This window comes from Bos taurus, chromosome 17 (assembly GCF_002263795.3).
Source record: "Bos taurus isolate L1 Dominette 01449 registration number 42190680 breed Hereford chromosome 17, ARS-UCD2.0, whole genome shotgun sequence".
NCBI lineage: Eukaryota > Metazoa > Chordata > Mammalia > Artiodactyla > Bovidae > Bos > Bos taurus.
This window is the reverse complement of record NC_037344.1, coordinates 66,113,230-66,140,571: the sequence shown is the minus strand read 5'-3', so window position 1 is coordinate 66,140,571 and position 27,342 is coordinate 66,113,230. Positions and strand designations below refer to the sequence as shown.

General features: G+C 55.1%; 1 protein-coding gene across 3 annotated transcripts; it reads left to right on the top strand.

The window, feature by feature from the left end:
* The first annotated feature begins 7 nt into the window (after positions 1–7).
* Positions 8–27,342, top strand: HPS4 (HPS4 biogenesis of lysosomal organelles complex 3 subunit 2). Of its 3 annotated transcripts, XM_059876426.1 has the most exons (15): positions 8–151; positions 293–866; positions 1,505–2,028; positions 4,671–4,761; positions 6,484–6,627; positions 12,240–12,347; positions 12,686–12,802; positions 14,203–14,297; positions 15,106–15,178; positions 17,385–17,421; positions 18,065–18,161; positions 18,706–19,534; positions 23,633–23,765; positions 24,186–24,294; positions 26,085–27,342. In XM_059876426.1, the coding sequence occupies exons 3-15, from the start codon at positions 1,988–1,990 to the stop codon at positions 26,254–26,256; spliced, it is 2,046 nt and encodes a 681-aa protein (XP_059732409.1). In that variant the 5' UTR covers positions 8–151; positions 293–866; positions 1,505–1,987; the 3' UTR covers positions 26,257–27,342. The 3 variants fall into 3 exon arrangements, with proteins under 3 accessions (XP_059732409.1, XP_015331052.1, XP_005218150.1); XM_015475566.3 differs by lacking the exon at positions 293–866 and having other exon boundaries at positions 8–72; XM_005218093.5 differs by lacking the exon at positions 293–866.

Here is a 27,342-nt window from a genome sequence, read left to right as displayed (position 1 = left end):
CAGCCCTGCGGGAACTTCACGGGGGCGGTAGGCTCAGGTGGCGCGTGACTCTGGGACCGCTCTGCCGCGCGCGTAGGTACCGGGCGGGAGTCGCGGGGACCACTAGGTCCGAGAGCCCGATCGCCGACCCTGGGGCTGCCTGGCGACTCCGGTGGGTGGGCAGTGCCCGGCGGCGCAGGGACACCGAAGCGGGGGAGGGGGGGACCCCGGGGGAGAGCGCCTTTTGGGCGCCCCTCCGCGCTGTGACCCGGGCCCCGATTTACTCCTGCGCCTTTTTGTCCGCCAATGCCAGCTCCCTGAAGCTGAGGCCAGACACGTCCCCCTGCCACCTGCGGTTAACCATCGCTTCCCGGCCCATCGCGGTCGGTCGCACCCCTTTGCCTGCTCTGCAGACCCTGAGGCCACACATCACCGCCTCCCCCTCACCGCCCTCCACCAGGGACTTCTGCGGCCGCATCCCAACAGTTGCCCTACCCTTGGCCCATTACCGGCTCCTTCTGGACCTTTCAGATAAGCGAGTGGACCTTGGCAGAGGACGGCCCAGTCCTCTGGGAACAAGGGATGGGGGTTTCAGGATGCAGTCCTTAGCCCCAGGGGGCTTAGATACCGCCTCCATAGGCATCCGAATATGCTTCACAGATGCCATGAGTATGACCCTAGTGAGGCCCACTCCAAGATAGCAAGAGCTGAGAAAAGACAGGTTTTACAGGCCACCAAAGACTCAGTGGTGTCCTCTCTAGGGACTTCTACCAAAGGAGCTTAAAAAAGAAAAAACAAAACTCCCTTGTGTTCCCAGGAGGATGGCAGATGGTGAGCAAGCATTTGAAACCATGTCCCTGGGGACACTGAGCTTGGAGAAAATGACGGTTGGTAATACAGATTTGAAGTGACCAAAGGATCAGATCTTGTTTTGTTTTCCTGGAGAGTGTGGAGTTTACTTGAAGGCCAGTGTCAGCTTGGTGGAAGGATAAATTTAGCACTGACCTGTCTCTGGAGGGAGGAAGCCAGAGACAGTCAAGGTAGTTACTGAAGGAGAGTACAAGAGAGGATTAAAGTGATGCCCTCGTCCTTTCTGAGTTTGAAATTTCATGAGTTTTCTCTCCTCTTTTGGGAGTTTGAATGTCACTTGTTAAATTCTCTGTCTTCTGGAAACACGCCTAGCTCTGGGATTCTACATGTTTAGATTACTTTTGGGGCTGTTGAGGTGACAGTTCCTTAATCTGAGTTCCATTATTACTACAGCAGCTGCTTCATTTGTATCGCTGTGCTCAACACCCAAAGCTTTTTCACACCGGTTATTTAATTTTATCTTATGTGTGACATAACTTTTACAAGTTAACTGTGGGACTTACTCTGAGGTTTTGCTCCCCTCTCTTTTGGATCTTGAAACACACTTTTCAACTTTGTGGAAAGCTCTCTTGAAGCGTACCATTTGCTTAACTCTGCTGGGTCACATGCTCACTCATGGGATTCTGAAATAATCTACGCCTTGTGTTTATTTTAGGGCCAAGGGACTGATCTTTGAACGGGAAGCTTCAAACTTTAAAAAAGAAGCCTTCAGAATGGCTTTGAAGAAGACAAGCTAGACACTGCTTCAGGGCACCGCCTTCAGCATGCATCTCGCCTGTCCAGGGGTGTCCCTGGTGAGGAGCTCTTTGAAGGGTTCGTTCCACAGAGGGCCAGAGAGCTGATGCTCATGGAACCAGATTGGTGGATCTGACTTTCTGAAACAATCGTCTTGCTTTATTTTATTCTTTCTGAGAGGCTGGAGGTACTGATGGGACCTAAGGGCCTCCGGGGAAGGGAAGCAGCACTTTCATGCTGAATGAAAACTAGACAAGTGACTGCTGACGACTGAAGACACCTAAACGCCCCACATCCGGATTCAGCAGACTGGGGACCCGGAGGAATTGCCACTGCTGGGGAGAATAAAGCCAGACTGGAAAAGAAAACCCAAATGAAGAGAATGAGGGCCCGCGGAGAGTAAATGGCAGCCTCCACCTCCACAGAGAGCAAGTTGGCCTCCTGGTGAGTAGCAGGGCCTGCGGGGGTTTAGTTCCTGCCAGGCTGCTGGATAGATGTTTTGGGTGAACTGAAAATCCCCAACTGGATTGTCTAGATTTAATTAAGGGGGGGGGGAACCATTTTCCTCAGAGCCACTAATCAAGGGCTGTTTCTCTCTGAAGCTGATGTGTTGTGACCGCACAAGCCTCTTGCAGGGTCTAGCGCTGCTGGTAGATTGCAGAAAGGATAGCTGTGGCTGGATTCTGCAGCTGGGCTGTGACAGTACCACAGGCGATCAAGTCCTCGCTTTTGAGAGACAAGCAGAGGTGGCCGTGTGGAATTTCGCCATGAGGAGAAGTTTGGCCAGACTGGCTCTTGAAGGGTGTTACACAACACCTGCCTGAAACTCTGCTTAACCCTAAATGGGTTAAGCCTGTCTGAATTTGGTTCAGCGAATGTTAAATAGAGGAGAGGAAAGTGAGAGGTGTGGTTTCAAAAGAATGAGCAGAGTTTATGACATATTTATGTGTGCAGTTCAAAATGACACTCAGGTGTTCTTTGTGGGCCTGTCAAGAGTTGGGGCACTTTAACCCGGGGAACGTGAGGAAAAGGCGGAAAGGTGGGGAAAAGGTGGAGCCCAGCAGTGGGTTTCATTCATTCATTCATGTATTCATCTACCTACAAGCTTCCAGTTCACTGACATATAATTGACGTTCAGCACTGTAACTCACATAATCATGAAAAGATTACAGTAAGTTTAGTGAGCATCCATCATCTCACACAGATACAAAATAAAAGGAAAATTTTTTCCTTGTGATGAGAACTCAGGATTTACTGTTTAACAACTTTCATATATAACATACGGCAGTGTTAATTACATTTATCATACTGTACGTTACACCAGGGCTTTGCTGGTGGCTCAGCAGTAAAGAATCCTGCCAATGGAGGGCATGTAAGATACGCGGGATCTATCCCTAGGCCGGGAAGATCCCCTGGAGGAAGAAATGGCAACCCACTCCAGTACTCTTGCCTTGAAAATCCCATGGACAGAGGAGCCTGGCGGGCTACAGTCCACGGGGCCACAAAAGGTTGGACACAACAAGCAACTGAGCACACACTCAGTGGTAGAGAATCTACCAGCCAGTGCAGGAGACACAGGTTCGATCCCTGGGTCAGGAAGATCCCCTGGAGGAGGAAATGGCAACCCACTCCAGTATTCTTGCCTGGAGAATCAGACAGGACAGAGGAGCCTGGCGGGCTACAGTCCACAGGGTCGTAGAGAGTTGGAGACGACGCCAGCGAGTAAACAACAGCGACACGTTACAACCCTGGCACTACGTGTAACTGGAAGGTTGTACCTTTTGACTACCTTCGTCCGATCCCCACTTCCCCCACCCCCTGCCTCTGATAACCACAAGTCCCATCTTTTTCTGTGACATTTTGTCTGAAGCATCACTGATGGATAACACTGTACCCAACACAGCGATGTGCTATTTCTGCACATTACATTACAAGAGGCTCACCACCTAGCTGCGCCCGAGGCATTTTTGATCTGCTCTTGCCCTGAAGCCGGTGGCTCATCGAGATCTAGAACTCAGGCAAGCTGGAAATGTGCTGGAAACAGAGTTACTGCTTGTCATGGGGAGGATAAGGTGGGGCCAGGGAGGGCGGCAGGGGGAGGGTGTAGACTGGGGAGAAGAGTGCAGTCACTGCTCTGGCCTGACGGGCGTACTTTCAGAGACTGAGAGGCCAAACCCAGGGCTGGCCTGGGGAGTTTGCCTTGTGTCTTAAGGAGATAATTATAGTTATACCTCAGAGGAGACCCCGGGTCTTTAGGGAAGAGCAGAGGGTTGTGGGAATTGAGAAGAGAGCTTCCTCTGCAGAGGGGAAATCAGAAGTTTGACGAGTGGTCCTGTCAAAGGAGGGGCGAGGCTTTTAGTTTTTGTCTTCTAATTTTTTTGGCCGAGCCAGGTGGCACGCGGGATCTTAACTTCCTCAGCCCGGGGTTGAACCTGCGCCCCCTGCAGTGGAAGTGCGGCGTCTTCACCAGCGGACCACCGGGGAAGTCCTTGGGACTCGGGTTTCGGCGGGCAGAGAGGGGTGCGGCGCCCCACTTTCCCATTACAGACGTGCTCTCCTGCCTGGAGACTGCACGTTTCCTGTGTCCCTTTGCTCGCCGTGGCCCCAGGGCTGGCGGACGCAGCGCACGCCACAAGCCCTTGGCAAGTGTTTGTTAAGCGATACAGTGGCAGAAAGGAGGTCTCGTGCCCAGCAGTTGTGAGGGCAGCTAAGACATCGCTAACTTACTCTGTTATCAGCATCTTAGAAGACACGTTACCAAACCGCGTGGGTACGGAGTTAAGGCACAGTGTCTCAAATAAGAGGCGTCATTGTGGGCGCCCCGTGTTTCCTTAGCTGCTCGCTGTGTTTTGGGACAGAGGGTCGGACGGCTGGATGGAGGCGTGTTTTTAGCTTGAGTCGGCCGCACTTAAGAAATGGTCTTATCTCTTTGTAGCTCTTGGCTTCCTTCTCCTCTGGGGCCCCCAGAAGGCTTTTCAGATACCGAGGCGTGAGTCCCTCTTGGGCTGGGCCACCGGAGGCTGTGTGTTACAAGGCCCTGTTCACAGGATGGAAGGGAACACGGCTCCTTTCTCTTCTCTTGGCAGGTGGAACTATTTTTTCCTCTATGATGGTTCCCAGGTGAAGGGAGAAGAAGATCCAACCCGAGCTGGCATCTGTTACTTTTATCCCCCACAGGTAAGCCACTCGGCTCACTCAGTGGGGACCCCATGACCTTTCAAAGGGTTTATATCTGGACAGTTTTCTTCGCATAATCCAGGCATTTGCCACTTTTACTCTCTCATTCTTTCTTTATTATTATTATGATTATGATTATTATTTTGGCTACACCGGGTCTTTCTGCTGCACACAGACTCTCTCCAGTTGCACCGGTGGCGGCTACCCTCTCGCTGTGGTGCACAGGCTACTCATTTCCGTGGCTTCTCTTGTTGCAGAGCGTGGGCTCTAGAGCATGGGCTTCAGTAGCTGTGGCACATGGGCTTAGTTGCTCCGAGGTATGTGGAATCTTCCCAGGCCAGGGATCGAACCCGCGTCCCCTGCGTTGGCAGGCAGATTCGTAACCCCTGGACCACCAGGGAAGCCCTGCCCCCTTACTTGTAGCTGTATTCTTTGTTGCTGTCCTGATGTTGAAATGCCCAAGCCAGCGGCCCAGTACTTCTGCCTTCTCTATCTCTCTTTTACTGTCATGATTTTCTGTCTGCTCTGTTGAAAAAAAAAAGAAAAAAGAAAAAAACTTTTCTCCAAACATATGCCAGAGTAAAGAGGAGTGAGTCATCAGCCCTCGTGTGCCTGACTTCAACAAAGATCACCAGCTGACCAGTCTGTTATGAGCTAGCCTAACTCCTCCCTACTCTTTTTTTTCCCCCCTGGAGTATTTGAAGCAGATCCTAGACGTGGTGTCATCTCACCAGCATTAGGGAACATCTCTAACGGGAAAGGGTATATTTTGTTAACATCCCACTTGGCCAAAGTTGCCATTCGTGGCAATAATACCATCCTATATAGTCTGTGTTCCTATTTCGCCTTTATTATCTGAGATGTTACTCAGCCCTTCCTTCCCTCTCCCTCTCTCTCTCTCCCTTCCTTTTCTCCTAATCAGCATCCAAACAAGATCCACAAACCCCGTGTGGTTGTGCTTCAAGTCCCTCTTATCGTATGACACTGCTCACCCACTCCCCCCATCCTTTCTCCCCTGCGCCACTGAATTAGTGAAGACACCGGGTCACTGATGCAGGGGAGCATCAGCATGTGTCCCGCTCTGGACTGGGCTGGTGCCTTCCTCACAATGGGGTCGTTCAGTGCTTTCTGCCCAGAGCCTTTCCTTTAAACTAAAGGATCTAGAGCCTTGACTGGGTCCCAGTTCAGCCCTTTGAGGCAGAGTGCTCCATTCTCCGTGGCATCACGTGCCATCTCCCCCAGGGGTTTAGTTAGCGTGAAGGTGGGTCAGGAGGCGTGTGTGTTTGCTCACATGATTACGCTCTGACTTGCAGAGCAGGGATTAGTCTGCACCACTCGGGTCTCTCCACGGGGATCTGAATGGGGATAAATGCGCAGGCCTGTAATCCTGGGAACAGGAATGCCATTCTGGGCCATCATCTCCTGCATTCACTGTGGGTGTTCTGTGACACTCCGGGCAAGGTTCGGCCAACTTGGCCTCAAAAGGGCCAATGCTTTAGGCTTTGTAAGCCAGGCAAGGTCTTTGTCACCTGTTCTTCCTTGTTGTTATTTTGACAACCCTCACAAAACCGTAAAAGCCATCCTGGGGTCACAGATTATAGAGAGAAACAGGCAGCAGAGTCGGTCTGGCCTCCGGGCTGCAGTCTGCCAACCCCGACTCTGAGGAACGACCCGGGGGTTCAGGCCCTTCAGCCTCATGTCTGGACTGGCTTCTCTCCCCAGACCCTGCTGGACCAACAGGAGCTGCTGTGTGGACAGATCGCCGGAGTTGTGCACTGCGTTTCCCACATTTCCGGCTCTCCTCCTGCCCTTGTCCGCCTGCGGAAATTGAAGTTCGCCGTAAAGGTTGACGGTGATTACCTCTGGGTGAGTGTGCCAGGCTGAACCAGTGCCGGCGGGGTCGCCTCTACCAAGAGGCGCTTGTCTTGCTGAGAGGTGTCGTGACAGCGGGCTTTACCAGGTAGCCCTTGCCGTGGCTCCTGACCTGCAGCCTCATCCCCGGCCTCTGTCGTCCGCGACGCCCGCATCCCTCTCTGCGGGTGCCATCGGAGCTGAGCGCTCTCGTCCCCTGCCTCTGTCGCCACGATGCCCGCGTCCCTCTCTGCGGGTGCCATCGGAGCTGAGCGCTCTCCCAGACGTCACTGTCACAGCCTGCATTGCACAAGGCGGCGTCCACCTTGCCTTTGAAAGACTTCAGTCGTTCTGTGGACGTTCTTTTTGCTCTGTGATGCAAACTGAGTTTTTAATCTCTGTCTTTCTTGTTTCTCCTCTATTCTTCCCTGTACTTTCCACACTTACTGGGGAAGGGAGCTCGAAACTTGAAGACACTGGTGCACGTAGGTTAGGTTTCCAAGGACTATTAAGGGAACAAAACAAAACAAACCCACTTACAGCTAGTAGTTCCCTTTACTCCCAAGTCCCTTTGTCTCCTGCCCACTCTTATTTTAAATTTATTCCCGAGGGAAAGGGGTGCTTACATGTGAGGAAGTATCTTCGCCTTTATAGGTATTATTTCCAATGTTTTATTGTGAAAATTTCCTAACATACCAAACAGTTGAAAGAACTGTATGGTGAATACTCACATACCTCTTAGATCCCACAGTGAACCCTTCATGTCGTTGCTTTATCACATACTATCCATTCATCCCTTTATCCTCTGTTTTAACGCTTTCTGAAGTTGCACATATGAGTATATACCTTACCACCTGGCCCCAAATACGTCGTCATACTGCACGTTAACTAGAGTTCAATATGTGTGTGTGCTTCTTCTGCTCTTTTTTGAGGTAAAATTCATTTGCATGCAATGAAATACACAAATCTTGAGTGTAGTTGGTGCATTTGGATAAATGGTACACCTGTGTAACACAGATCCCTATCAAGACACAGGATATGTTAGCATCATGCCAGGAAGCTCCCTTATGTCCTTAATTCCAGCCGCTCCCCCCGCATCCCAGGTAACACTGTTCGGAGTGTTCCCACCAAAGAAGAATTCTGCCTGTTCTAGGGTGTCACGCAAGTGGAATAATACTTGCATCACTCCTCTGTACAGGGTCCTGTCCTGCTGCTTAACATTTGTGGGGTTCATCCCCACAACAACATTTGTTGTTTCATGGCCCCACAGTGCAGTCCTGTTTATCACTGAGCAGTATTCCACAGTCTAAATGTACTGGTCTACTTACTCATTCTCCTTTTTCTGGACACAGGAACTTTGTCCAGTTTGGGGCACTTAAGATTAATAAGGGTCTAGAGACTGCTACTGCTGCTACTGCTAAGTCGCTTCAGTCATGTCTGACTCTATGCGACCCCATAGACGGCCTCCTACCAGGCTCCCCTGTCCCTGGGATTCTCCAGGCAAGAACACTGGAGTGGGTTGCCATTTCCTTCTCCAGTGCATGAAAGTGAAAAGTCAAAGTGAAGTCGCTCGGTCGTGTCCGACTCTTAGCGACCCCGTGGGCAGCCCACCAGGCTTCTCCGTCCCTGGGATTCTCCAGGCAGGAGCACTGGAGCGAGGTGCCCCTGCCTTCTCTGAAGGGTCTAGAGAAATGAGTGTCACAACTGCAGTGAGGTGTCCCCTCACCCAGTCAGAACACCACCATCAAGTACCGAGAGTAGGTGCTGGGTGTCCCCTCACACAGTCAGAACACCATCATCAAGTATCAAAACTGCAATGAGGCGTCCCCTCACACAGTCAGAACAGCATCATCAAGTACTGAGAGTAGGTGCTGCGCTGGCTGTGAGTATCACAAGTGCAATGGGGTGTCCCCTCCCACAGTCAGAACACCATCATCAAGTACCGAGAGTAGGTGCTGGGTGTCCCCTCACACAGTCAGAACACCGTCATCAAGTACCGAGAGTAGGTGCTGCGCTGGCTGTGAGTATCACAAGTGCAATGGGGTGTCCCCTCACACAGTCAGAACACCGTCATCAAGTACCCAGAGTAGGTGCTGCGCTGGCTGTGAGTATCACAACTGCAATGGGGTGTCCCCTCACACAGTCAGAACACCATCATCAAGTACCGAGAGTAGGTGCTGGGGTGGCTGTGCAGCAAAGGAGAGCTTCCTACACTGTCGCTGGGACATAAATCGGTGCAGCCACTGTGGAAGACAGGGCTTCCCAGGTGGCGCTAGTGGTAAAGAACCGCCTGCCAGGGCGAGAGACGGAAGAGATGTGGTTCGATCCCTGGGTCGGGCACATCCCCTGGAGGAGGGTATGGCAATATTCTTGCCTTGAGAATGCCATGGACAGAGGAGTCTGGTGGGCTACAGTCTATAGGGCTGCTAAGAGTCAGACACGAATGAAGAGACTTGGCACGCACGCACTGTGTGAAAACAGCACAGGGGCTTCCTCAGAAAACTGAAAATAGAGCCACCGGATGATCCAGCAATCCTACTCCTGGGCATATATCCGTACAAAACTCTAATTAAGAAGATACTTGACTTCCCTGGTGGTCCACGGGCTAAGACTCCACACTCCCAATGCAGGGGGCCTGGGTTCGATCCCTGGTCAGGGAACTAGATCCCACAGGCTGTAGCTAGAGATTCCACATGCCACAACAGAGACTGAAGATCCCACGTGCCATACTAAGGCCTGGTGCAGCCAAATAAATAAGATATTGGGGGGAGCCACATGCACCAGTGTGTTCATAGCAGCCAAGACACGGAAAACATCCATGGACAGGTGGATGGGCCAAGAGGATGCGGTGCATTGTATACAGTGGCATACTTGTATACAGTATACAGTGGCATACTACTCAGCCATAAAAAAGAATGCCATTTGAAGCAACATGGATCAAACTAGAGATTATCATACTAAGTGAAGGAAGTCAGAAATGAAAGTTGGAAAGACAAATAACACACGATATCACTTATACGTGGAATCTAAAATACGATACAAACGAACAGCTACAAAACAGAAAAAGTATCAAAGCTATAGGGGACAGACTTGGGGTTACCAAGGGAGAGGAGGCTGGGGAGGGAAGGGCCAGGAGTCTGCGAGTAGCAAGTGCAGACATACAGGATGGATACACAAGGTCCTGCCGTACAGTAAAGGGGAACTAGATTCCATATCCTGCGATAAACCATAGTGGAAAACAATCTGAAAAAGAATATATTTGGCTTCCCAGGTAGCACTAGTGGTAAAGAACCTGCTTGCCAATGCACAAGACATTTGTTTGATCCCCAGTTGGGAAGATCCCCTGGAGGAGAGCATGGCAACTCACTCCACTATTCTTGCCTGGAGAATCCCATGAACAGAGGAGCCTGGCAGGCTACAGTCCATGGGGTCACAAAGAGTCGGACATGAATGAAGCGACTCAGCACGCACACACATATGTATAACTGAATCACTTTGCTGTATAGCAGAAATTAACAACATTGTAAATAAACGAAAAGAGTAAGGCTCTAAAAACATTGCTATACAAGTCTTTCTGTGGATGTACCTTTCCCTTTCTCACGGGTAGATACCTAGGCGTGGAATTGCTGGGTCATAGGGTAGGTGTGGGAGAAGGCAATGGCACCCCACTCCAGTACTCTTGCCTGGAAGATCCCATGGATGGAGGAGCCTGGTTGGCTGCAGTCCATGGGGTCGTGAAGAGTCGGACACGACTGAGCGACTTCACTTTGACTTTTCACTTTCATGCATTGGAGAAGGAAATGGCAACCCACTCCAGTGTTCTTGCCTGGAGAATCCCAGGGACGGGGGAGCCCGATGGGCTGCCGTCTGTGGGGTCACACAGAGTCAGACATGACTGAAGTGACTTAGCAGCAGCTTAGCAGCAGGGTAGGTGTGTGTTGATTTTATAAGAAACCGCCAGACTTTTGCCCAAAGCGGTTGCACCGTCTTGCATTCCCACTGACAGTCTATGAGAAGGTACTTCACACCCTCATCAGCAGGCATGCCAGTCTGTTTATTCACAATTTTAGCCACTGAGCTGGATGTGAAGTGGTAGCTCAGTAGGTGTTAATTTGCACTTCCCCCGTGACTACTGATAGCAGGGCTTCTTCATGTGCTTTGTGGACATTTGGGTATCTTCCTTTGAGATATTTTCCCCCAGTCTCTGGGTGTGCTTAAGTTTCTTGGTAATGTCTTTTGATGAGGCAGTTTTTGGTTTTAATGAAGTCTATCAGTTTTATCTTTTACGGTTATTGCTTTCTGTATCCTGTCTAAAACCACTGCCTACCTCATTAGAGAAGACATTCTCCAATTCTGGGGGGCGGCAGCGGGGGGAGCCCGTTTCATAGTGTTAGCTTTTAAATTTAGGTCTGTAATCCACCGTGGATAAATCCTAGTGAATAGTATGAGCAGAGGTCAGAGGGCCTTTTCTCCTGTGGCTGTCCCGTTGGTCTAGAGGTCGGAGGGCCTCTTCTCCTGTGGCCGTCCCGTTGGTCTAGAGGTCGGAGGGCCTCTTCTCCTGTGGCCGTCCCGTTGGTCTAGCACCACTGCTGAGGAACTTGCTTTTCCTTTTTGCTTCCTGGGGCTCCTTTGTTGGAGCTCAAATGACCATTTAAGTGCGGCTCTGCTTCTGGGCTTGCTGTTCTTGCCCACGGGCCTTTCTGAAGATTCTGTTCACGTACTTCTCCGTCTTGATGTCTGCAGCTTTAGAATAAGTCTTAAAGTCAGCTGGGGGAAGGCCTCCAAACTTACTCTTCTCCGGGACAGCGTTTGATATTTTCAGTCCTTTGTATTTCTGTTGCAGAATCGGTTTGGCAGTCTCTGAAGGAACGTTGGTGAGATTATTAGGATTTCTTTCCATCTGCAGAATAACTGGGGGAGATGAACTGGACGCCTGACTGTTGGCGGCACCTGAGTGGCGCTCACACTCAGAGAGCATTTGTTTACATGTTTTCGTTCAGAGTTGGTTTGTTAAGTTCCTAATGGTTCCCTAGAAGAGATTCCTCCAGGTAGAATTCGTGAGTCAAAGAAGATGAAGTCCTTTTCAAGCTCCATAAACAGGGGGCCAGATTACTTCCTAACTGAGCAAGTGTCTATCGTCTGTGGAACGGAGCACCGCCGACGCTCTGCGATGGCGTGACGATGCACTGGGTCCGGGTTCCGGAAGCACCCCATCCGGCTGGAGAAGGGATGGCCACTCCTGACAGTGTGGATCCCATGTTTGCTGTGAAACCCAAATGAAACATCCAGTGTCCAAATAACAGTGGTGACCATATAGGGGTTCAGGAGAGAGGTCACGGTTGGCTGGAGTGATGAGAGCAGGCAGCCTGGGGATGCTGGAATCTGTGTGTGTTGGTGGGGGCACTGAGGCGGGTGGGGATGCCCAGGCAGATGAACAGGAAGCAGGGATGATGATTCCAGCTTGGGTGGCATGAGTGGGTTCAAAACACACCTGTTTCCCGTGGAGCGCCGCATGGCTGCACACAGAGGATGGATCTCCAGGGGCCTATGGAGTCTGGCTTAGTGAGCCCTGGGTACCAGGACCTCAGGCTTGGCATCCGAGAACAGGAAAGCACTGTCCTCTGCAGGTGCTGGGCTGTGCCGCGGAGCTCCCCGACGTCAGCTGCAGGCAGCTTCTGCACCGGCTCGTCGGCTTCTTTCATTTTTGCAATGGGCCTGTGTCTCTGGCCTGCAAGGTATGAGCAGGGCAGTGGGGAGGCTCATGTGGAACCTCTTTAGCAAAACTGATACTGCCCGGGCACATGGGGGCATCGGGAACCCTTTACACAAACACGACGTGTCAGCGACAGGGTCATGGGCCCCCGGAGCGCCTCCCGGACGCCTTTCTTCCCCGGTGGCCTGGGGCCCGTTCATCCACCTTTTGTCCTCTCCTTGCCTGGGGGTGTGGGCAGTTCAGAAGATGCCCTCCCTGCCAGCCAGGTCCCCATGAGGGACAGTTCTGTGGGGGACTGGAGTCCCTGCTGGAGTGTGTGTCTTGGGATCGCGGGTGCTGACGCCGGCTGTTCTGTTTCAGAGCTGCCCACGGGAAGAACTGCGCTCCGAGTGGGACACGCTCATCGAGCACATCCTGGGGAACACGGGCGACCTGCACAAGATCTTCAACTGCCTCTGGCACCTGGACCAAACCAAAGTAACCGGCTCAGCACCCCCACCCGCTGCGTGCGTGGGTGGGAACTGGGCTTCTGGATGTGGGTGCTTCCCCTTCGATGAGCTGTCCCTCCATCCCCGTGGCTGTTAAGAACTCAGGTTCCAGGCGGCACTTGCCAGCTGTGTGGGCTAGGACCAGACAGGTCACCTGTCTCAGCCTCGCTCTCCTTACCCGTGGAGCGGCGTGACACCCACCTCCCAGGACTGTTCTGGGGCTGAAACTGGGACAGTTACGTAAAGGACAGATGCCCAGGAAAGAGTGTTATTGCTTTGTTAATACCCAGATGTGCTGAACTCAGTAATCTGAAGGCCCCCTTCTCAGCTTATCATTAGTTATTCTCAGCATCCAGAAAGGCCAAGGGCGGCCGCTGTCTGGGACGGGGGCGCTGGGTGGGGTCTGTCCTTGAGCTGTCGCCTCGGCACGTGGTGACGGGAGGCCACCTGCACCACTGTGGGCTGGTGGCCTTGGCCTTGGCAGACGTCACATCCTCACCGTCAGACAGCGGGGGGAGGTGCGAGCGGTGCCATGAGGAGCCCTGCCCGCGCCCCGAGCATCTTGGGGGTGGGACCTTCCACCACTCGTGGCCTGGGTCTCTGTGGGCAGAGACCGTGTCCCTGTCCCTGGGGTGCAGTACCGGCTCAATGCTAGAAACAGGGACGGATTTTCCCGCTCCCGTTTGGAGGGCTTCTTGGAAGTTGGCCCAGAGCTTTCCGAGTGCTGTGAAAGAGCTAACCGCCCGCGGTAAGGGCTCCAGCGTGGCTCCTTAACACTCAGTGCTGACTGCTCCTGGGTACCGCAGGTTCCGGCTGCCAGGCAGGAACCTGGAGGAGGCTGGTGGTCACTGCTGGCCCTTCATGAGCAGGTTCAGATCCTCTGCCTGTCCCTTTAGGGACTTTTTTTTACAAGGACCGAGGACTGAGACGTGTACGCCCACGTGTATGCTGCGATGCTTCCATTTTCCCTCCTGGCAGAGTTAGGGGACCGGGTCAGACAGCAAGCCAGCTCGTCACAGGGGCTTGGGCTGCAGGGGAGGGTGGGTTCACCATGAACTGAATCTGAGGGGTGGGCTCTCCCCTGCGGCTGCCTCCTGGTCTCCATGTCACTGGTCAGGGTCTTCTTGGCGATGTGCACGGTCGCCTGTGAAGAGCCATATGCCCAGTTCTCTCTGCCTCCCTGCTTCAGGGAGGCCCCCTGGTCCCAAGCACCTGGCGTTTTGTGGTGGCAGCCATGTGGGGTGTCAGAGGCATGACACGGCCGGTGTGCGGCACGCCCTCCCTCCGGGCTCGGGCTCCGAGCGGTCTGTCTGCCCTCCACAGCCCCCTGCCCGTCCCCTCCTGCCCACGGGGGCGTGCCGACCGGGGCTTGCTTCTCGCCCCGCACAGGTGGAGGCCCTGCTCCTGCTCAAGGCGGCTCTCATCCTGCAGACCTGCCAGCGCGCGCCCCACGTGCTCGCCGGCTGCATCCTCTACGCAGGACTGTGAGTAATACCCCTGCCCCTTCTCCCTCATCCCCAACCCCCACTGCAGCCCTGACCACCCAGCCACCTCCTGATCGGGGCTGGGGAGCCGAGAGCTCTGTGCGTGGCCAGTTCCAGCCGGTCTTGTTTGGCAACTCGAGGGTAGTTTAGATTCGATTGAGGGTCCATGCCTGTCCCTGGGGAATTAGAATCTGCTGTGTCCAGAGAAGAGTTAGGAGTGCACAAGGCGGCTTTGCAGAGATCCATGCAGCTCTCAGCTGGGCCACGCCTGCAGAGTGGTCGGTCTCTGGCACCCAGGACCGTCAGGAGAGGGGTGTGAGGCCCACGGCGCACCCGGGGCCCCAGTGCACAGGCCGTGGCTCCTGCTTGGGCTCCTGCAGCTGTGTAGCTGGGTCTGCCTCGAGGTACCCTCACAGAGGTCTCACTACGCCTCTTCCCCCAGCTGGAGGGCCTCTTAGAGAGCCTGGGAGCCCTCCACGCCTCCTCTGGGCCTCAAGGAGGCTCAACTGTTCCGGCCAGAGGCAGGGGAGTTGGTGCTCTGTGTCCAGTGCCATGATCCTGGAGGGATGTGCCCTAGAGAAGCCCTCCCGGCACCTCAGGAATATTCTTAGTACAAGTCGGTCCAAGCGTTTTGACATTTAAAACTTTGATGGGGAACAGCCAGGGGGCCCCTGTGAGTGCCTCTCCAGGTGACACTGCCACCAGCTGTGTCCCCCAGATCCGAGCTGCTGCAGGTGCTGGGGCTGTCTTGATGCCAGGTCCTCACTGTGTTTCTTCTCTGGTGTCCTGGTTCCTGTTGATCTCCCAGGATCGTCAGCACCCAGCTCCCGCCCTCCGTCACGGCCAAGGTCCTGCTTCATCGCATGGCACGTCGGGACCAGGTATCAAACCCCCCTCCCCGCACCCCCACCACACGGCAGGGGCGTGCTCCCCCGGCGCATCTGTCTTTGTGTCGGGCAAGACTGATCAGCAGCACTGGGTGGGCCGGGGGGGCAGGGGCTGCCATGTCCTTCTTAGGACCCCCGTCCATCCGTGTGGTCCCCCTCAAGTGAGGTCCTGACAAAGCTGGAAGAAAATGCTTTCTCCTGCGTGGTTGGCTTGGATGGTCGGTTTTTCTTTCATGCAGGTGGAACTGTGAGAATATGACTTGCCGCAGGGTGGGCTTTATGTCAAAGCAATGTTGGATTTTTTTCAGAGAGAGACTGTAAAAGATGGCTTAGGACAACAGCGGCTTTAAAAATACTTCTGTCTTATATCCGCCTAATTATTTTTATAATGAAGGAAAAGTCATAACGTGCTCATTGAGAATAAAACTGCCCACAGCTGGGCCACATAGAGATAATCACCGCTAGCGTTTGGCACGTATCCTCGGAGCTCTTTTTTCTTTTGTTTTACGAGTTGATTCTTAGTGTGTGAAACTGGTTTTAAATCTGTAGGAAGGCTAGCTTTTTGCACTTGCTAAGTCAGCAGACATTTAAAAACGCACGTGGGGCTCTATCCCAGCTCCCTCTCACGTGGTGTGGGCGGCGTGAGAACACCCCTCCTGGTGAACTGTCTGACAAGGAGAGGGTGGAGGGGGTCTTTTCCTTTCTCCCCTTTGTTCAGCTCTGCTAATCAATACTAAGAAAGTCATCTGACTGCTGGAAAAGGTTTATATTCAAAAACTCTTGTCACAACAGGATTTATGAAAGTGAAAAATCAGATTCTAAGGTAGGAGCTGTGGGCTGGTTGCCTGCCGTCGTTTTCTTGGCCTGCATTACCGCCACGGCTGCAGCTTGAGTAGCTGGACAGAGACCTACAGCCGCAGTGCCAACTAGCCTGCCCTTTCCAGACAGGTTGCTGGTGTTGGTCTCAAGTCAGGGAGTGATGAATTCTCCCGCACCACGGTGAACTTCCTATGATTTTAGTCAGCCATTAAAAATGGCCAAAGATGCTTTCATGGCAGAAACTGTGAGTCCCTCTTTCGAGCAGAGAAAACAGAACTTTATGTAATGTGTCCTCAAAGTATTTAAAAAATGCACAGACTTTACAGGAAAATGTGCCCCGTGTTCACAGGATTGGCTTATGGGCGAGAGGATTCTGTGTGATTTTTTTGAAGAGAATTTTTGTCTGGAGTTAGCTTCTGTGAAGGAAGCCACATCCTTTCAGAGGAAGGCAAGTCGTTTTGGCTAGAAGAGCAGTTTTTGGTTTTCCTTTTGCTTTGCTGGGTCCTTTCGGTGGAGACGCCCAGAAAGCTCTTTTGAGGAGATTCCCCGGGTTTCTCGCCTTCGTTGTAAATGCAGAGGCGAGCCGGCCTTGCCGCGGGTTTAGGCTGAGTCCTTCGCTGTGAGGGTCACAGGCCCCTCACTCTGTTGTCATAATGGGGTCTGCGTGGGCTCCAGCCAGGGCTGTGGGAGATGTGGCCGTATTCCAGAAGACGACTTCCCTGGAGGTCTGAAAGCGCAGGAACGTTCGCTGTCCTTCCCCAAGAGGAGAAACTGAGAGATCGGAAAGAGGGGAAGCCTGGTATGGGCCTGGGTGGCGTGGCTGCCTTAGCCGGTGTGACCCCAGCCCCGGCAGGGAGCAGGCAGCCTGCGGGGATCTGTTCCGTCCGCTTTGCTGTGGGCGAGCGGCTGGGCCCAGCACCCGGGCCTTGGCCGCTGTGACCCCAGCCCCGGCGAGGGGCAGGCAGCCTGGGGGGATCTGTTCCGTCCGCTTTGCTGTGGGCGAAGGGGAGCAGGCAGCCTGGGGGGATCTGCTCCGTCCGCTTTGCTGTGGGCAAGCAGCCGGGCCCAGCACCCAGGCCTTGGCTGCTGTGACCCCAGCCCCAGCGGGGGACAGGCAGCCTGGGGGTATCTGTTCCATCCGCTTTGCTGTGGGCAAGCGGCCGGGCCCGGCACCCGGGCCTTGGCCACTGTGACCCCAGCCCTGGCGGGGGGCAGGCAGCCTCGGGGTATCTGCTCCGTCCGCTTTGCTGTGGGCGAGCGGCCGGGCCCGGCACCTGGGCCTTGGCCGAGTTTCAGGAACAGATGGCAGCATGCGGTCCCGATGGATAGGTCAGGGGGAGCATGCGGTGCCCTGTACCGACTCCTGTCTGTTTATTTTCAGAGGAAACCTACGGGAGGGGACGCCCTGCAGGAACGTGGTGAGTAGTCGGGTGTCCTGTCACGTCTTGGAAACGGCCTGTAAGCGGCCTGGCCCTGTCCAAGTCATGTGGAAGGCCGAGCAGTCCCAAACGGTTATCCCGTCGGCTCGTGAGATCAGGGAAATATTAACAGCGCTGCAAGGGCAAAGTTACTCTCAAAATCCCAGTTGTAAAGCCTCTGATTTTAGGCACAGCTTTTAAATCCCCCCTTTCAGCTCCTCCTTAACCCTCAGCACCATGAGGCTGCTCAGATGAGTTCCAGAAGGTGACGATGGGAAGAGGGTGATGGCAGGGCCAGTGCCAGGAAGACCTTTGGCAGCAGAGTGGGGTTTAGTTTGAAGCCTAAGTTTGGGCAGACCCCTTTGGTCAGTTGGAAGTGCTTTTGATCCAGGTTCTGTCTTAAGTGCTGGTCAGTTTTCTTCCACCAAACGTCACTCTGGGAGCAGAGTGGCCCACGTGGGCTTTTCCTTGCTGATGGCAGAAACTGTAGCTGCAGCTTTGTGGCTTCTGTTCTGGGGAAAGGAGCCCAGAGCTGCTCGCTGGGCTGGCCTGAGGGCTGGAGGCATCATCCCAAAAACACTGCCTGCCCCCCCGTCTTCTCTGGCCTAGAGAGGGCCCTGGCCATATTGCTCTGCACTTCTAGGAGTGGTGCTCCCTCCCAATGTTCAGATCACGCCTGTTTTCCTGACTGAAGAGGAAGCCGCCAGTCTCCGTGAGTTCCCCCGGGAGCCCTCGGCCAGGTAAGGGGCTGAAAGAGGCTGCTCAGAACCCACATGTTGGGGACTCCCTCCCACGGGCTCATCCAGAAGCCCCGTGCATCACATCCTCCCACAATTCCCTCTTCTTCACGCTCTGCCCTGGCGGGGGTTGGGGATAAGGGATGGACAATTGGACCTCAGCAGAGATGAGGGGCATCTGGCAGAGTGAGATGAGCGTAGGTTTCAGATCTGAGATCCGTGGCTTACCTGCTGTGTGACCGTGGGAAAGTCCATTCCCTGCCCGAGCCTCAGTTTTCCCATCTGTAAAATGGATCCAGTAACGTCTGTGTCTTGGGTTCATCGTGAAAGGTGGAAACAGCACACGCGCAGCGCCCGTGTAGGACCCGACTGGCAGTTAACCCCCAGACTGGGTGCGTCCGATCCAGGGGACTCTGCCGTTTGCAGCAGGTGACCCTGGTGTCACGCGTGGCGCTGCGTGGCGCCAGGGCCTGTTACCTGTAAGGAAGCTGCTTCGCGCCCCGGGCAGGGCCTTGCCCGCACTCAGCTGTCTGCCCTTCCTCACCAGTGCTCCGGCGCCTCCAGCCAGACTCCAGGAGCCCTCAGCCGCCCCGAAAGAAAACGCCCCCGGACACGCGGGCTCCAAGGCTCAGACCTCGACGACCACACCTGAACCCCCGTCTCCTGATGCCGCCTTGGCAGATGGCAGCAGGGGGCACGGACACTGGTCCGGCCCTGACCTGAAGAGCACACCGCCCGCACTGCAGCACTGCACTGCTGCGGGCAAGGGTTCAGCTTTGTTCGTGGGGAACGGGCACCTGGACTTGTCTGAAATCCACATCCCAGAGGCTCAGAAAACAGAAGCATCCCCAGGCCATCCTGCTGCAGACGGCGGGGGTCCTGGTTGCGAGGAGTCTGTCCACAACCCCGGCAGTCCCGAAGCCAAGCCACCCGGGGTCCTGTCCCTGGGCCGCCTCCCCGCCTCCGCTCCTGAGGTGGTCCCCCAGAACGGAGCCCTCGAGCAGCCCGCAGACCTTCCTGGCGACGGCAGCCAAGCCCCCATCCCCAGGAAAGACCACGTCCCCAGCAGGACGAGTGGGCCTGGGCGGGCACCTTGCTTGGATTTGAGGCAGAAGAACACTGAGCAGCCCCTGGAGGAACACGGTGGGGAGCAGCGCCATAGTGGGGCTCCTGAGGGCTGCTTGACCCCTGGCCCGGACTCCACAGACCCCTCAGATGAAGGCCCCTCTGCAAACAGAACCGCGTCCAGGGTGAGCCCGGCCTCCCGCGAGGGGCTCGTGCGGATGAACCTCTACACGCACAGCGTCAAGGGCCTGGTGCTGTCGCTGCTGGCCGAGGAGCCGCTGCTGGGGGACCGCGTGGCCGTGGAGGAGGTGGTGAGTGTGCAGCGGGGTGGGGATGTGGGGCTCAGCCATCAGCTGCATGGCCCGGTACGAACGCCCTTATTTATATGGTGGGGTGCAGGGGGTGCCTACCTCCCTGTTTGTGGGCAGTGGGCGTTCAGTGCAAGCACAGAGCCAAGTGCAAAGGCAGCCACCAGGGCTGCTCTCTCCAGCTTCCCCGCTTCCTCGGGGTCTCTGGTTCGTAGTGAGCTGGGTGGGTGCTGGGCGCTGACCACATGTGGCCTCGCCCCGCCTAGCAGCCCTCGTCTGTGTGGCCGGAGTCCGCACGCGTCACCACCTGGGTTGGGTTTCTCCGCGAGCCCCAATTCCCGTCCGTCTGAAGCTGCTTCCTAGGAGCCTGGGCCCTCTGAAACGCTGACTGTCTCCAGAAGGCGCCGCTCAAACCTGTGCAGCTCTCCCCCCACACCTAGAGGCTCACTGACCTCCAGGCTGGGGTCCACGCTGGATCCAGTTGCCATAGTAACAGCTCTGCTTTAGTTGCCAGGGAAGCAGCGGTGGTAAGAACAGCAGGTTGAGACTGCTGCAGGGCGAACGGCGTCCTGGGGCTCGCCGTGTTTCTGTTCTTCAATCTATATTATGCTAAGCCCATCTTATTAGCATGCAGGGCCCGTGACCCTCTGTAAAGGAGCGGGTCCCCCTTGGAGTGCAGTGGAGGAGGGAAGGCGGGTCCCCGCACGGAGCCCTCCCGCACCTGCCTGGCCCCTCCCCTTTTCCCAGGCCCCAGGTCACCCTCTTCACCTCCGTCCCCCTGGCTCTAACCGATATCCCCCCCACCCCGCCTCATTATAACAGCTCGGGGACCAGGGATGCAGTTCCACACGTCCATCCCCACCCCTCCCCCCACACCTCGGTCTCATGGTCTATTCGGCTTAGTGCCCAGCTCAGATGAGGCCCCCCAAGATAAAAATAAAAACCAGCACAGGCTGCTCAGAGAGGAGGTAAATTAGGGTTCATGCTGCATTTGCTGTATGTAAATAATTTACATCTGCTACTTCCGCCAAGCCTTGAACAGCGCTGGGGCCCGGCACAGTGACGCCCATCTCGCCCTGAAGTAGCGATGGAGACCTAGCTAATGCACAGGGCGGGTCCACACCTCTTGCTTGTTTCCTGGCCTCCACCCTGACCCCTCTGTCCACCGTGAACCTGACCATGGCCTGGCAGGTGGGAAGGTGAAGGACTGAAGGCCTGCCTTCCGTGGCCCTCTTTACGTGGACACGGCACTTGGTCTGTCACAGCCCATCCTGGTGTCAGGACAGTGACCTCCCTGGGCTTTCACGGACAGGAGGGTTTGGGGTCGGGGAGGAGAGAGAACACAGCTTTACAGAAAAGGAGAACCAGTCTTTCCTAAAAAGAGAAGGGTGTAACAGACTTTGATCAGCTTGCTGGTTTGAGAGGAGAGTCAGCTGATCAGACCGGGAGGCCGTCTTGTTTATAACTGGCAGAGAGCTTTCACAGCCTTTCAGTCTGGACCTGCACACAAAACAGTTGACCTGATTTCCCCCTGGACTCTCTGCTGCTGTCAGAAAAGCCAGGCCCCACCCCCAGCCTGGTGCACGACAGCTCAGATGTGACCATGAGCGCAGTCCCCCCGGGAAGGACATGTTGCCATGGCTCCATGTCGTTTCGCCATCACGTCTTTGCGTGGACCAGCTGCCACCATTTCTGCTTGCTGAGGGTGGGTCAGGGCACTGGGTGACCGGGGTGAGCAAGGAGCAGCCAGGGAGAGGGCCCCCTAGTTCAGAGGGAGCAGAGTCGGATTCCCCCACCAGGGGGCAGCAGAGAGCCACCAACAGTTTCCTGCTCAGAACCCGGAGATTGTCTCAGTGACTTTCAGCCACAGTGATGGGATCAGTTATTCATTGCTACAACAGGACGGGGAGCTGTGCACGTGGAGTAGGTGAGGCCTGAGGTTAGTGTGTTGGCAGAAAATAGAAAAAACGCTCCTCTCCCCTGAAACTCGTGCTTCTGAGCACATGGGTGTCCCTGCAGCGACTCCTGTGCATGTTTGGGGGTTCACTGACAGTGAGCCACTAGCCTTGCCATGGACCAAAAGGCAGGGGGTCCCGGCACAGCCTCAGCTCCGTGCCCCTTAGCGTGTTGTGCAGGTCACGTATGTGGTATGTCTCGGGGTTGGCAAACTCTAATGTGAAGGGATACACAGCAGATGTGTTCTGCTTTTACCGCTCTTCCCCTCTGCTGTTACAATACAAACCCACCATGCACACATGTGAACTGGAACTGTGCTCCAGCGCACTGTTATGGACACAAAAATTGGGACTTTATATAATTTCACATCACAATATTATTATTTTGACTTTATTTTTTCTAACCATATAAATATATAAAAACCAATCTTAGTTCTCAGGCTATAAAAATAGTCCACAGGCCATATTTCCTACCCCTGGTCCAAGCAGGGGATGCTGCCTGTCCTCCTGGACACTGCCTGTCATTCACACCTGTGACTGAGTCACAGCCTGCAGCTGACGGTGCCTAGTTCATGCTCGCGGTCCAGTCACCAGGTGGCTGTTGACCGGGTATCTCCTGGGAGCCAGGCTGGCTGCTGGGCCCTGGGGACGCCACGTAAACCTTGTAGCCAGACCTAATGCCTGAGTTTCATTTCTGCAACATGGGCCAGAAATGCTAATTTAAGTCCAGGATGCTCCCCAAGGTAACAGCTGAGCTTTCTGACATTCACCTCAGAACATTCTCTCTGCATCGCTGTAACTTCTTATTGCGCTTAGTGTTTTGCACAGCTGTTGTGAAATAAGTCAACCCACAGACAAGTGTTGTTAGTCCAGGGACGGGTGCTCATGGAGGAGATACCGCTTCTTCAAGGACGATGATTTTCATATTCTTGACTTCAGGAAAACGCCTCCCTCCGGGGAGCACTTGAGAATGGACAGAGTGTACATATGTTATTTGACTTCCGCAGGTCAGCAATGATATTCCTATTTTGCAGATGAAAAGAACAAGGTGCAAAAACCTCTGTAACTGGCCCTGGTGGTCTGGCTAGGAAGAGGCTGAGCCACGGCACGGGCTCGTTCACCTGGGCGCTAGCCACTGTCTCCTGGTGACTTAAGTAGCCCCCCCCGCCCCCCCTCTCCCCGGGGCGGCCCCAGGGGGCCCTGTATCAGGCTGAGTCCATCGGGTGTGACATCCCTGCTTGATGGGCTCCAAACAGAGCTCAGCCGTTGGTCATTGGAAAATGTCTTTGTGGGAAAACAGATTGAAGAGTGAAGTTCATGCTATATCGTTAGGTCGCAAAACTAGCCTCAGTCGTCATTTACAGTCTGACGCCCATCTTTAGCTAACTCGTACGAAAGGGGGCAGTCCTGTGTTCCCATGGCACCTGCGCGTGACATCCCCCCGGGAGGCGATGGAACATAGAGGTGCCTGGGCCTCAGCTCCGCACGGCCTTCCTCAGCCGGGTCCTCCCCTGGGCCAGGGAGCGGAGAGCCGCCGCCCGCGCCCTTGGTCCCCTCGGGTTCCCGGGAGGGAGGGGGCCGCGCTGCACACGCGGATGACGTCATGACGTCTCGGTCCGGCTGAGACGCACGGGGTGGGGACACAGCGCGGCGCGAGTGTGGTGAGGAGGGGACGGGCCGCCTGCCAGCAGCTCTGCCTGGATGCTGAGGTTCGGGGCTGTTCTTGGCTTTTTTTCTTTTTACCCCTTCTTTTACTTTTCGGCTTCCCTCTATGTTCCCATTTTTCTACAAGTTTGAAGAGGTCTCTGGTGGCTCAGACGGTAAAGAATCTGCCTGCAATGTTGTAGACCGGGGTTTGATCCCTGGGTCGGGAAGATCCCCTGGGGAAGGGAATGGCAACCCACTCCGGTATTCCTGCCTGGAGAATTCCGTGGACAGAGGAGCCTGGTGGGCTACAGTCCACGGGGTCGCAAAGAGTCAGACACGACTGAGCGATGAACGCTTTGAAGAGGTTTAGGACCTCAGGGCAGAAGTCAGGACCTTTCCAAACATGGGTCCTAGCACCCGGGGCGCTAAGTCGGGCTGCCAGGCGGCTCTCCCCGGATGGCCTGCTGAGTGGTGGCGGCTGTCCCTTCCCGCCCCGCAGTACCACGGCAGCCTGGCGTCCCTCAACGGGCTGGAGGTGCACCTGAGCGAGACGCTGCCCCGCGACCAGGCGGCCCCCGCGGCCAGAACCTACAGCTTCGCACACTACGACCGCGTCCAGAACTTGCTGACAGGTAAGGCTCGCCTCCGGGAGGTGGAGTTGGGGGGTCAGCACCCAGGCCCAGGTCCCTGGTTGGTGGGGAGGTGCCCTGTGGTCAGGATGCTCTTTGTCTCTTGGAGCCCAGCTCCCACCGGGTTTAACTACTCTCGGCAAACTTTTCCCAGCTGGTCTCTTTCTTGCCCTTTCTCCAACGTTTTGAGAGAAGCACCCGCGTCCAGACTGTCTGCGATGGGGTCGCCTCCCGACTTGGATACCCTTGTGCTAAGACAAGTGTTGACCACCATCAGGGGTGGCGAGAGGGCCCAGCACCCCGGCCTCCTTCCCACTGCCTCTGGGGCCTCACTTCATCCCAGCTTTTTGTGGTTCTGGGTTTGGGGGTACTGGGGGGCGGCACTCTGCCACGCATGACGACTTCCGTGTCCTCTTCCGGAAGCCAACCTGCCGCAGGTGACCACAGCGCAGGACCGCCGCTTCCTCCAGGCTGTCAGCCTGATGCATTCCGAGTTCGCCCGGTTGCCCACTCTGTACGAGGTGACCGTCAGGTGAGTGTTCCCAGGCCACTCCCAGCCCTGCCCCCCGGGTCCCTGGCAAAGCCTCACTCACAACCGGATGAAGACCAGTGCAAGGACCGGCCCGGGCATCCCCTGACCCGCCCTGCAGGTTGCTGTCATCCATCCTCCGGCTTCCCTGAGTCCTGTACATGCCGGGTCCCTTTCTGGGGCTGGGGCTGCTACAGACACTGAGGGACAGCAGGGAGGGGACCCAAGACCCTCCCCACCTCGGTGCTTCCATCAGTCAGTGGGGTCGGAGAACGGGCTGTCATCTGTCTAACAACTGGACAAGTCCCACATGCTCCTGACCACAACATCCAGATGTTCCCCCCTCAAAGGTCTCCCAAGGGCAGCATGTCCTCCCCTCACCAGCGTGCCCCCAGGATACTCATAGTCAGCAGTATGGTGTATCTTACCCCAGGTTTTCTTGGTATTAGGTTTTTTTTTTGCATGTAAGAGGTGCTGCTGCTCAGTCGCGTCTGACTCTTGTGACCCCGTGGACTGTAGCCACCAGGCTCCTCTGTCCATGGGATTCTCCAGGCAGGAATACTGGAGTGGGTTGCCATTCCCTTCTCCAGGGGATCTTCCCAATACAGGGATCGAACCCCTCATCTCTTGCATTGGCAGGCAAGGATTCTTCAACACTGAGCCACTGGGGTAGCCCATATAAAAGACAGATGATCAGTATTTATTATTTTGCTGGTCTTCTTAAAAAAAAAACTGGAGCACACGCACTTGCTGTATTTTAAGTTCCTTTTTCACTTTGTTGCGTGTCTTGAACACACCTTCTGGCCAGCAGGTCTAGACCTATTAATTAGTGGCATTTACAGTCTTTAACCAACTAAACTCTACTTTTTCTCTCTACATGCTTCTCTTATGAAACCAGTAGCAGAAAAGGCAAGTTAGAGGGTCAGAAGGGGCGTGCCTGCTGTGTGCGTGTTGCGTGTGTGTACCGTACTGGGGAGTGGGTTGGTCGAATACCTTCTTTGTAACCTCATTTCATAGACGTGGAGACACAAGGATGCGGTAGGGTGAATGAGTCGCCCCAGATCAGGGGCCGAGTCGGGATTTGAGCCCAGGTGTCTCGTCTCCGTGGCGCGCGGCCCTGCACACACACTTGTGGTTGGGGCGTGTGTGTGTGTGCAGTGTAGTTGAGAGGCGGGGTGTGGGGTGTGGGCTCTGGGCCTGGCCAACCAGGTTCTAACGTCTGCAGCTGCCACACAGGGGTGTGGGCGTTTCTGCTGCCCAGCACTGTCTCCAGCCAATATTTCTGTGTATCTTTCCACAATAAATGTGCCTCCTCTGGCTTTAAGTCAAAGCTGCCCACACTGGCAACCCAGACCCACCCCCCACCTGTGGACCTGCAGCATCTCACCTTCCTCAGAGCTGAGACTTTTCGTGGTGGGATACATAGCTCATTTGAGTAACAGTAATAGAAACAACAGCCTCCGTTTCCTAACCATCTCACCACGGGCTAAGCGATTTGTATCCGTTCCTTCTCACTTACTCTGTGAAGTCTCAGTGAGGGAATTTACCGCTGTCTTGTCCATTCTTCTGATGAGAAAGCTGAGACTCCCACAGCCAGAAGGCTCAGGGCTGCGGTGAGCACCCAGGTTGTGTGGGACCTCCAGACCCATGCTCAGAACCTCGAGGCGCCCCTTCTGTGGCCACAGTGACTGGGCCCGGGCTCCTCCTGCTGGGCCAGAGACCTCGCGGGGTCTCTGGGGTCTGAGGTCTGCATGGTGGTGGACTGTGGTCTCCTGTCTCCCCACCCCCACCAGGAACGCCTCCACAGCTGTGTACGCCTGCTGCAACCCCGTTCAGGAAACCTACTTCCAGCAGCTGGCCACGGCGGTGCGGAGCTCTGGCTTCCCGAACCCGCAGGACGGCGCCTTCGGCCTCCCGGGCAAAGCCAAGCAGAAGCTGCTGAAGCACGGGGTGAACCTGCTCTGAACTGTGGATCGCTCCTGACCCCCGGGGGTGACTCTCAAATCAAACCCCAGCAAAGGAAGTGCTGCCTTGTTAAGTGGAAGAGCTCCTCTGTTTTACTTTCCCTGGAATAGTCCTCTTTTTTAGGACTGCAGTATTTGAGTATCTGTTACTCCTTCTGTGGATCAGGGCTGGAGGGGGTCGTTCCTCGGGTTGGCAGACCTAGAGCTTGTGGTAAAGAACTTGACGGCGTGGGTGGCATGGGGGCCAGGGTGGGGCCATGGCTCCTTCCACCCCAGGGGCCCGGGGTCAGTCACTCCCCCATTACACGGAGCCCAGGGTGCCTGACGTTTCCTGGAGCTGCTCCACCCTGGCCTGACTCGTACACAGAGACTGAGGCTAGTGTTTCTTCTAGAACCCTGCATGTCTAGAGTGCATGTCCCATGCTGTCTGCAGGGGGTGGGTCCAAGGTGACTGCACAGCCAGGAGATGGATCTGTCTGGAAGCAGACCGTGCACCCACTTCTCAGGCTGTCTTCACCACGGTCCTCCTGGGGGGTCGGTGCACTGGAAGTGGTCGGGGATGCTGAGACTGCCTTGTCGGATCTTCTGGATCACCCACAGAGGGGAGGGGGCGATCTCGATGACACGAAAGGAGCCTGGGGCGCCGGGACGCGGAAGTGGGTGATGACTGGCCAGGCTGGCCCCTTGGCTGGAAGTGGGTGGTGCTGCTGGTTGCTTTGAGTGAGGGTCCCAAACAGGAGTTTCTAAAAGGTCTTGGAGCAGAAGCAGAGCTGGTTTTCAGGGAGGGGGATGCTGCGTGAGAGGGGACAGCATTCTGCACTGGCTGTTGCCAGGCCGGGGTAGGACTTAGAACATTGGTTCGGTGATGTTACGGTCCAACGTTCTGTGATGATATGATGTGAGTCACAGGATGAAAATATTGACCAAAATCCTAACCAGGTCTTTACCAGAAGCACCTAAGACTCCATGTGAAAACTGCAGTGTAACTTCATGCCAGTGAGCCACTATCTCCTGTTTATGACATGGGGTCTTTTTCTTGAAACAAGTTGCTAAGGGCTGAAAATAAAGAAGCCAAAAATGCTACTGA

Coding starts and splice junctions, on each gene's coding strand:
- HPS4 (XM_015475566.3), top strand. CDS start 1,988: ATGGCAGCCTCCACCTCCACAGAGAGCAAGTTGGCCTCCTG. Junction 18,162..18,705: donor CCCCGGGAGCCCTCGGCCAG/GTAAGGGGCTGA, acceptor CTTCCTCACCAG/TGCTCCGGCGCCTCCAGCCA. Junction 23,766..24,185: donor CGTCCAGAACTTGCTGACAG/GTAAGGCTCGCC, acceptor CTCTTCCGGAAG/CCAACCTGCCGCAGGTGACC.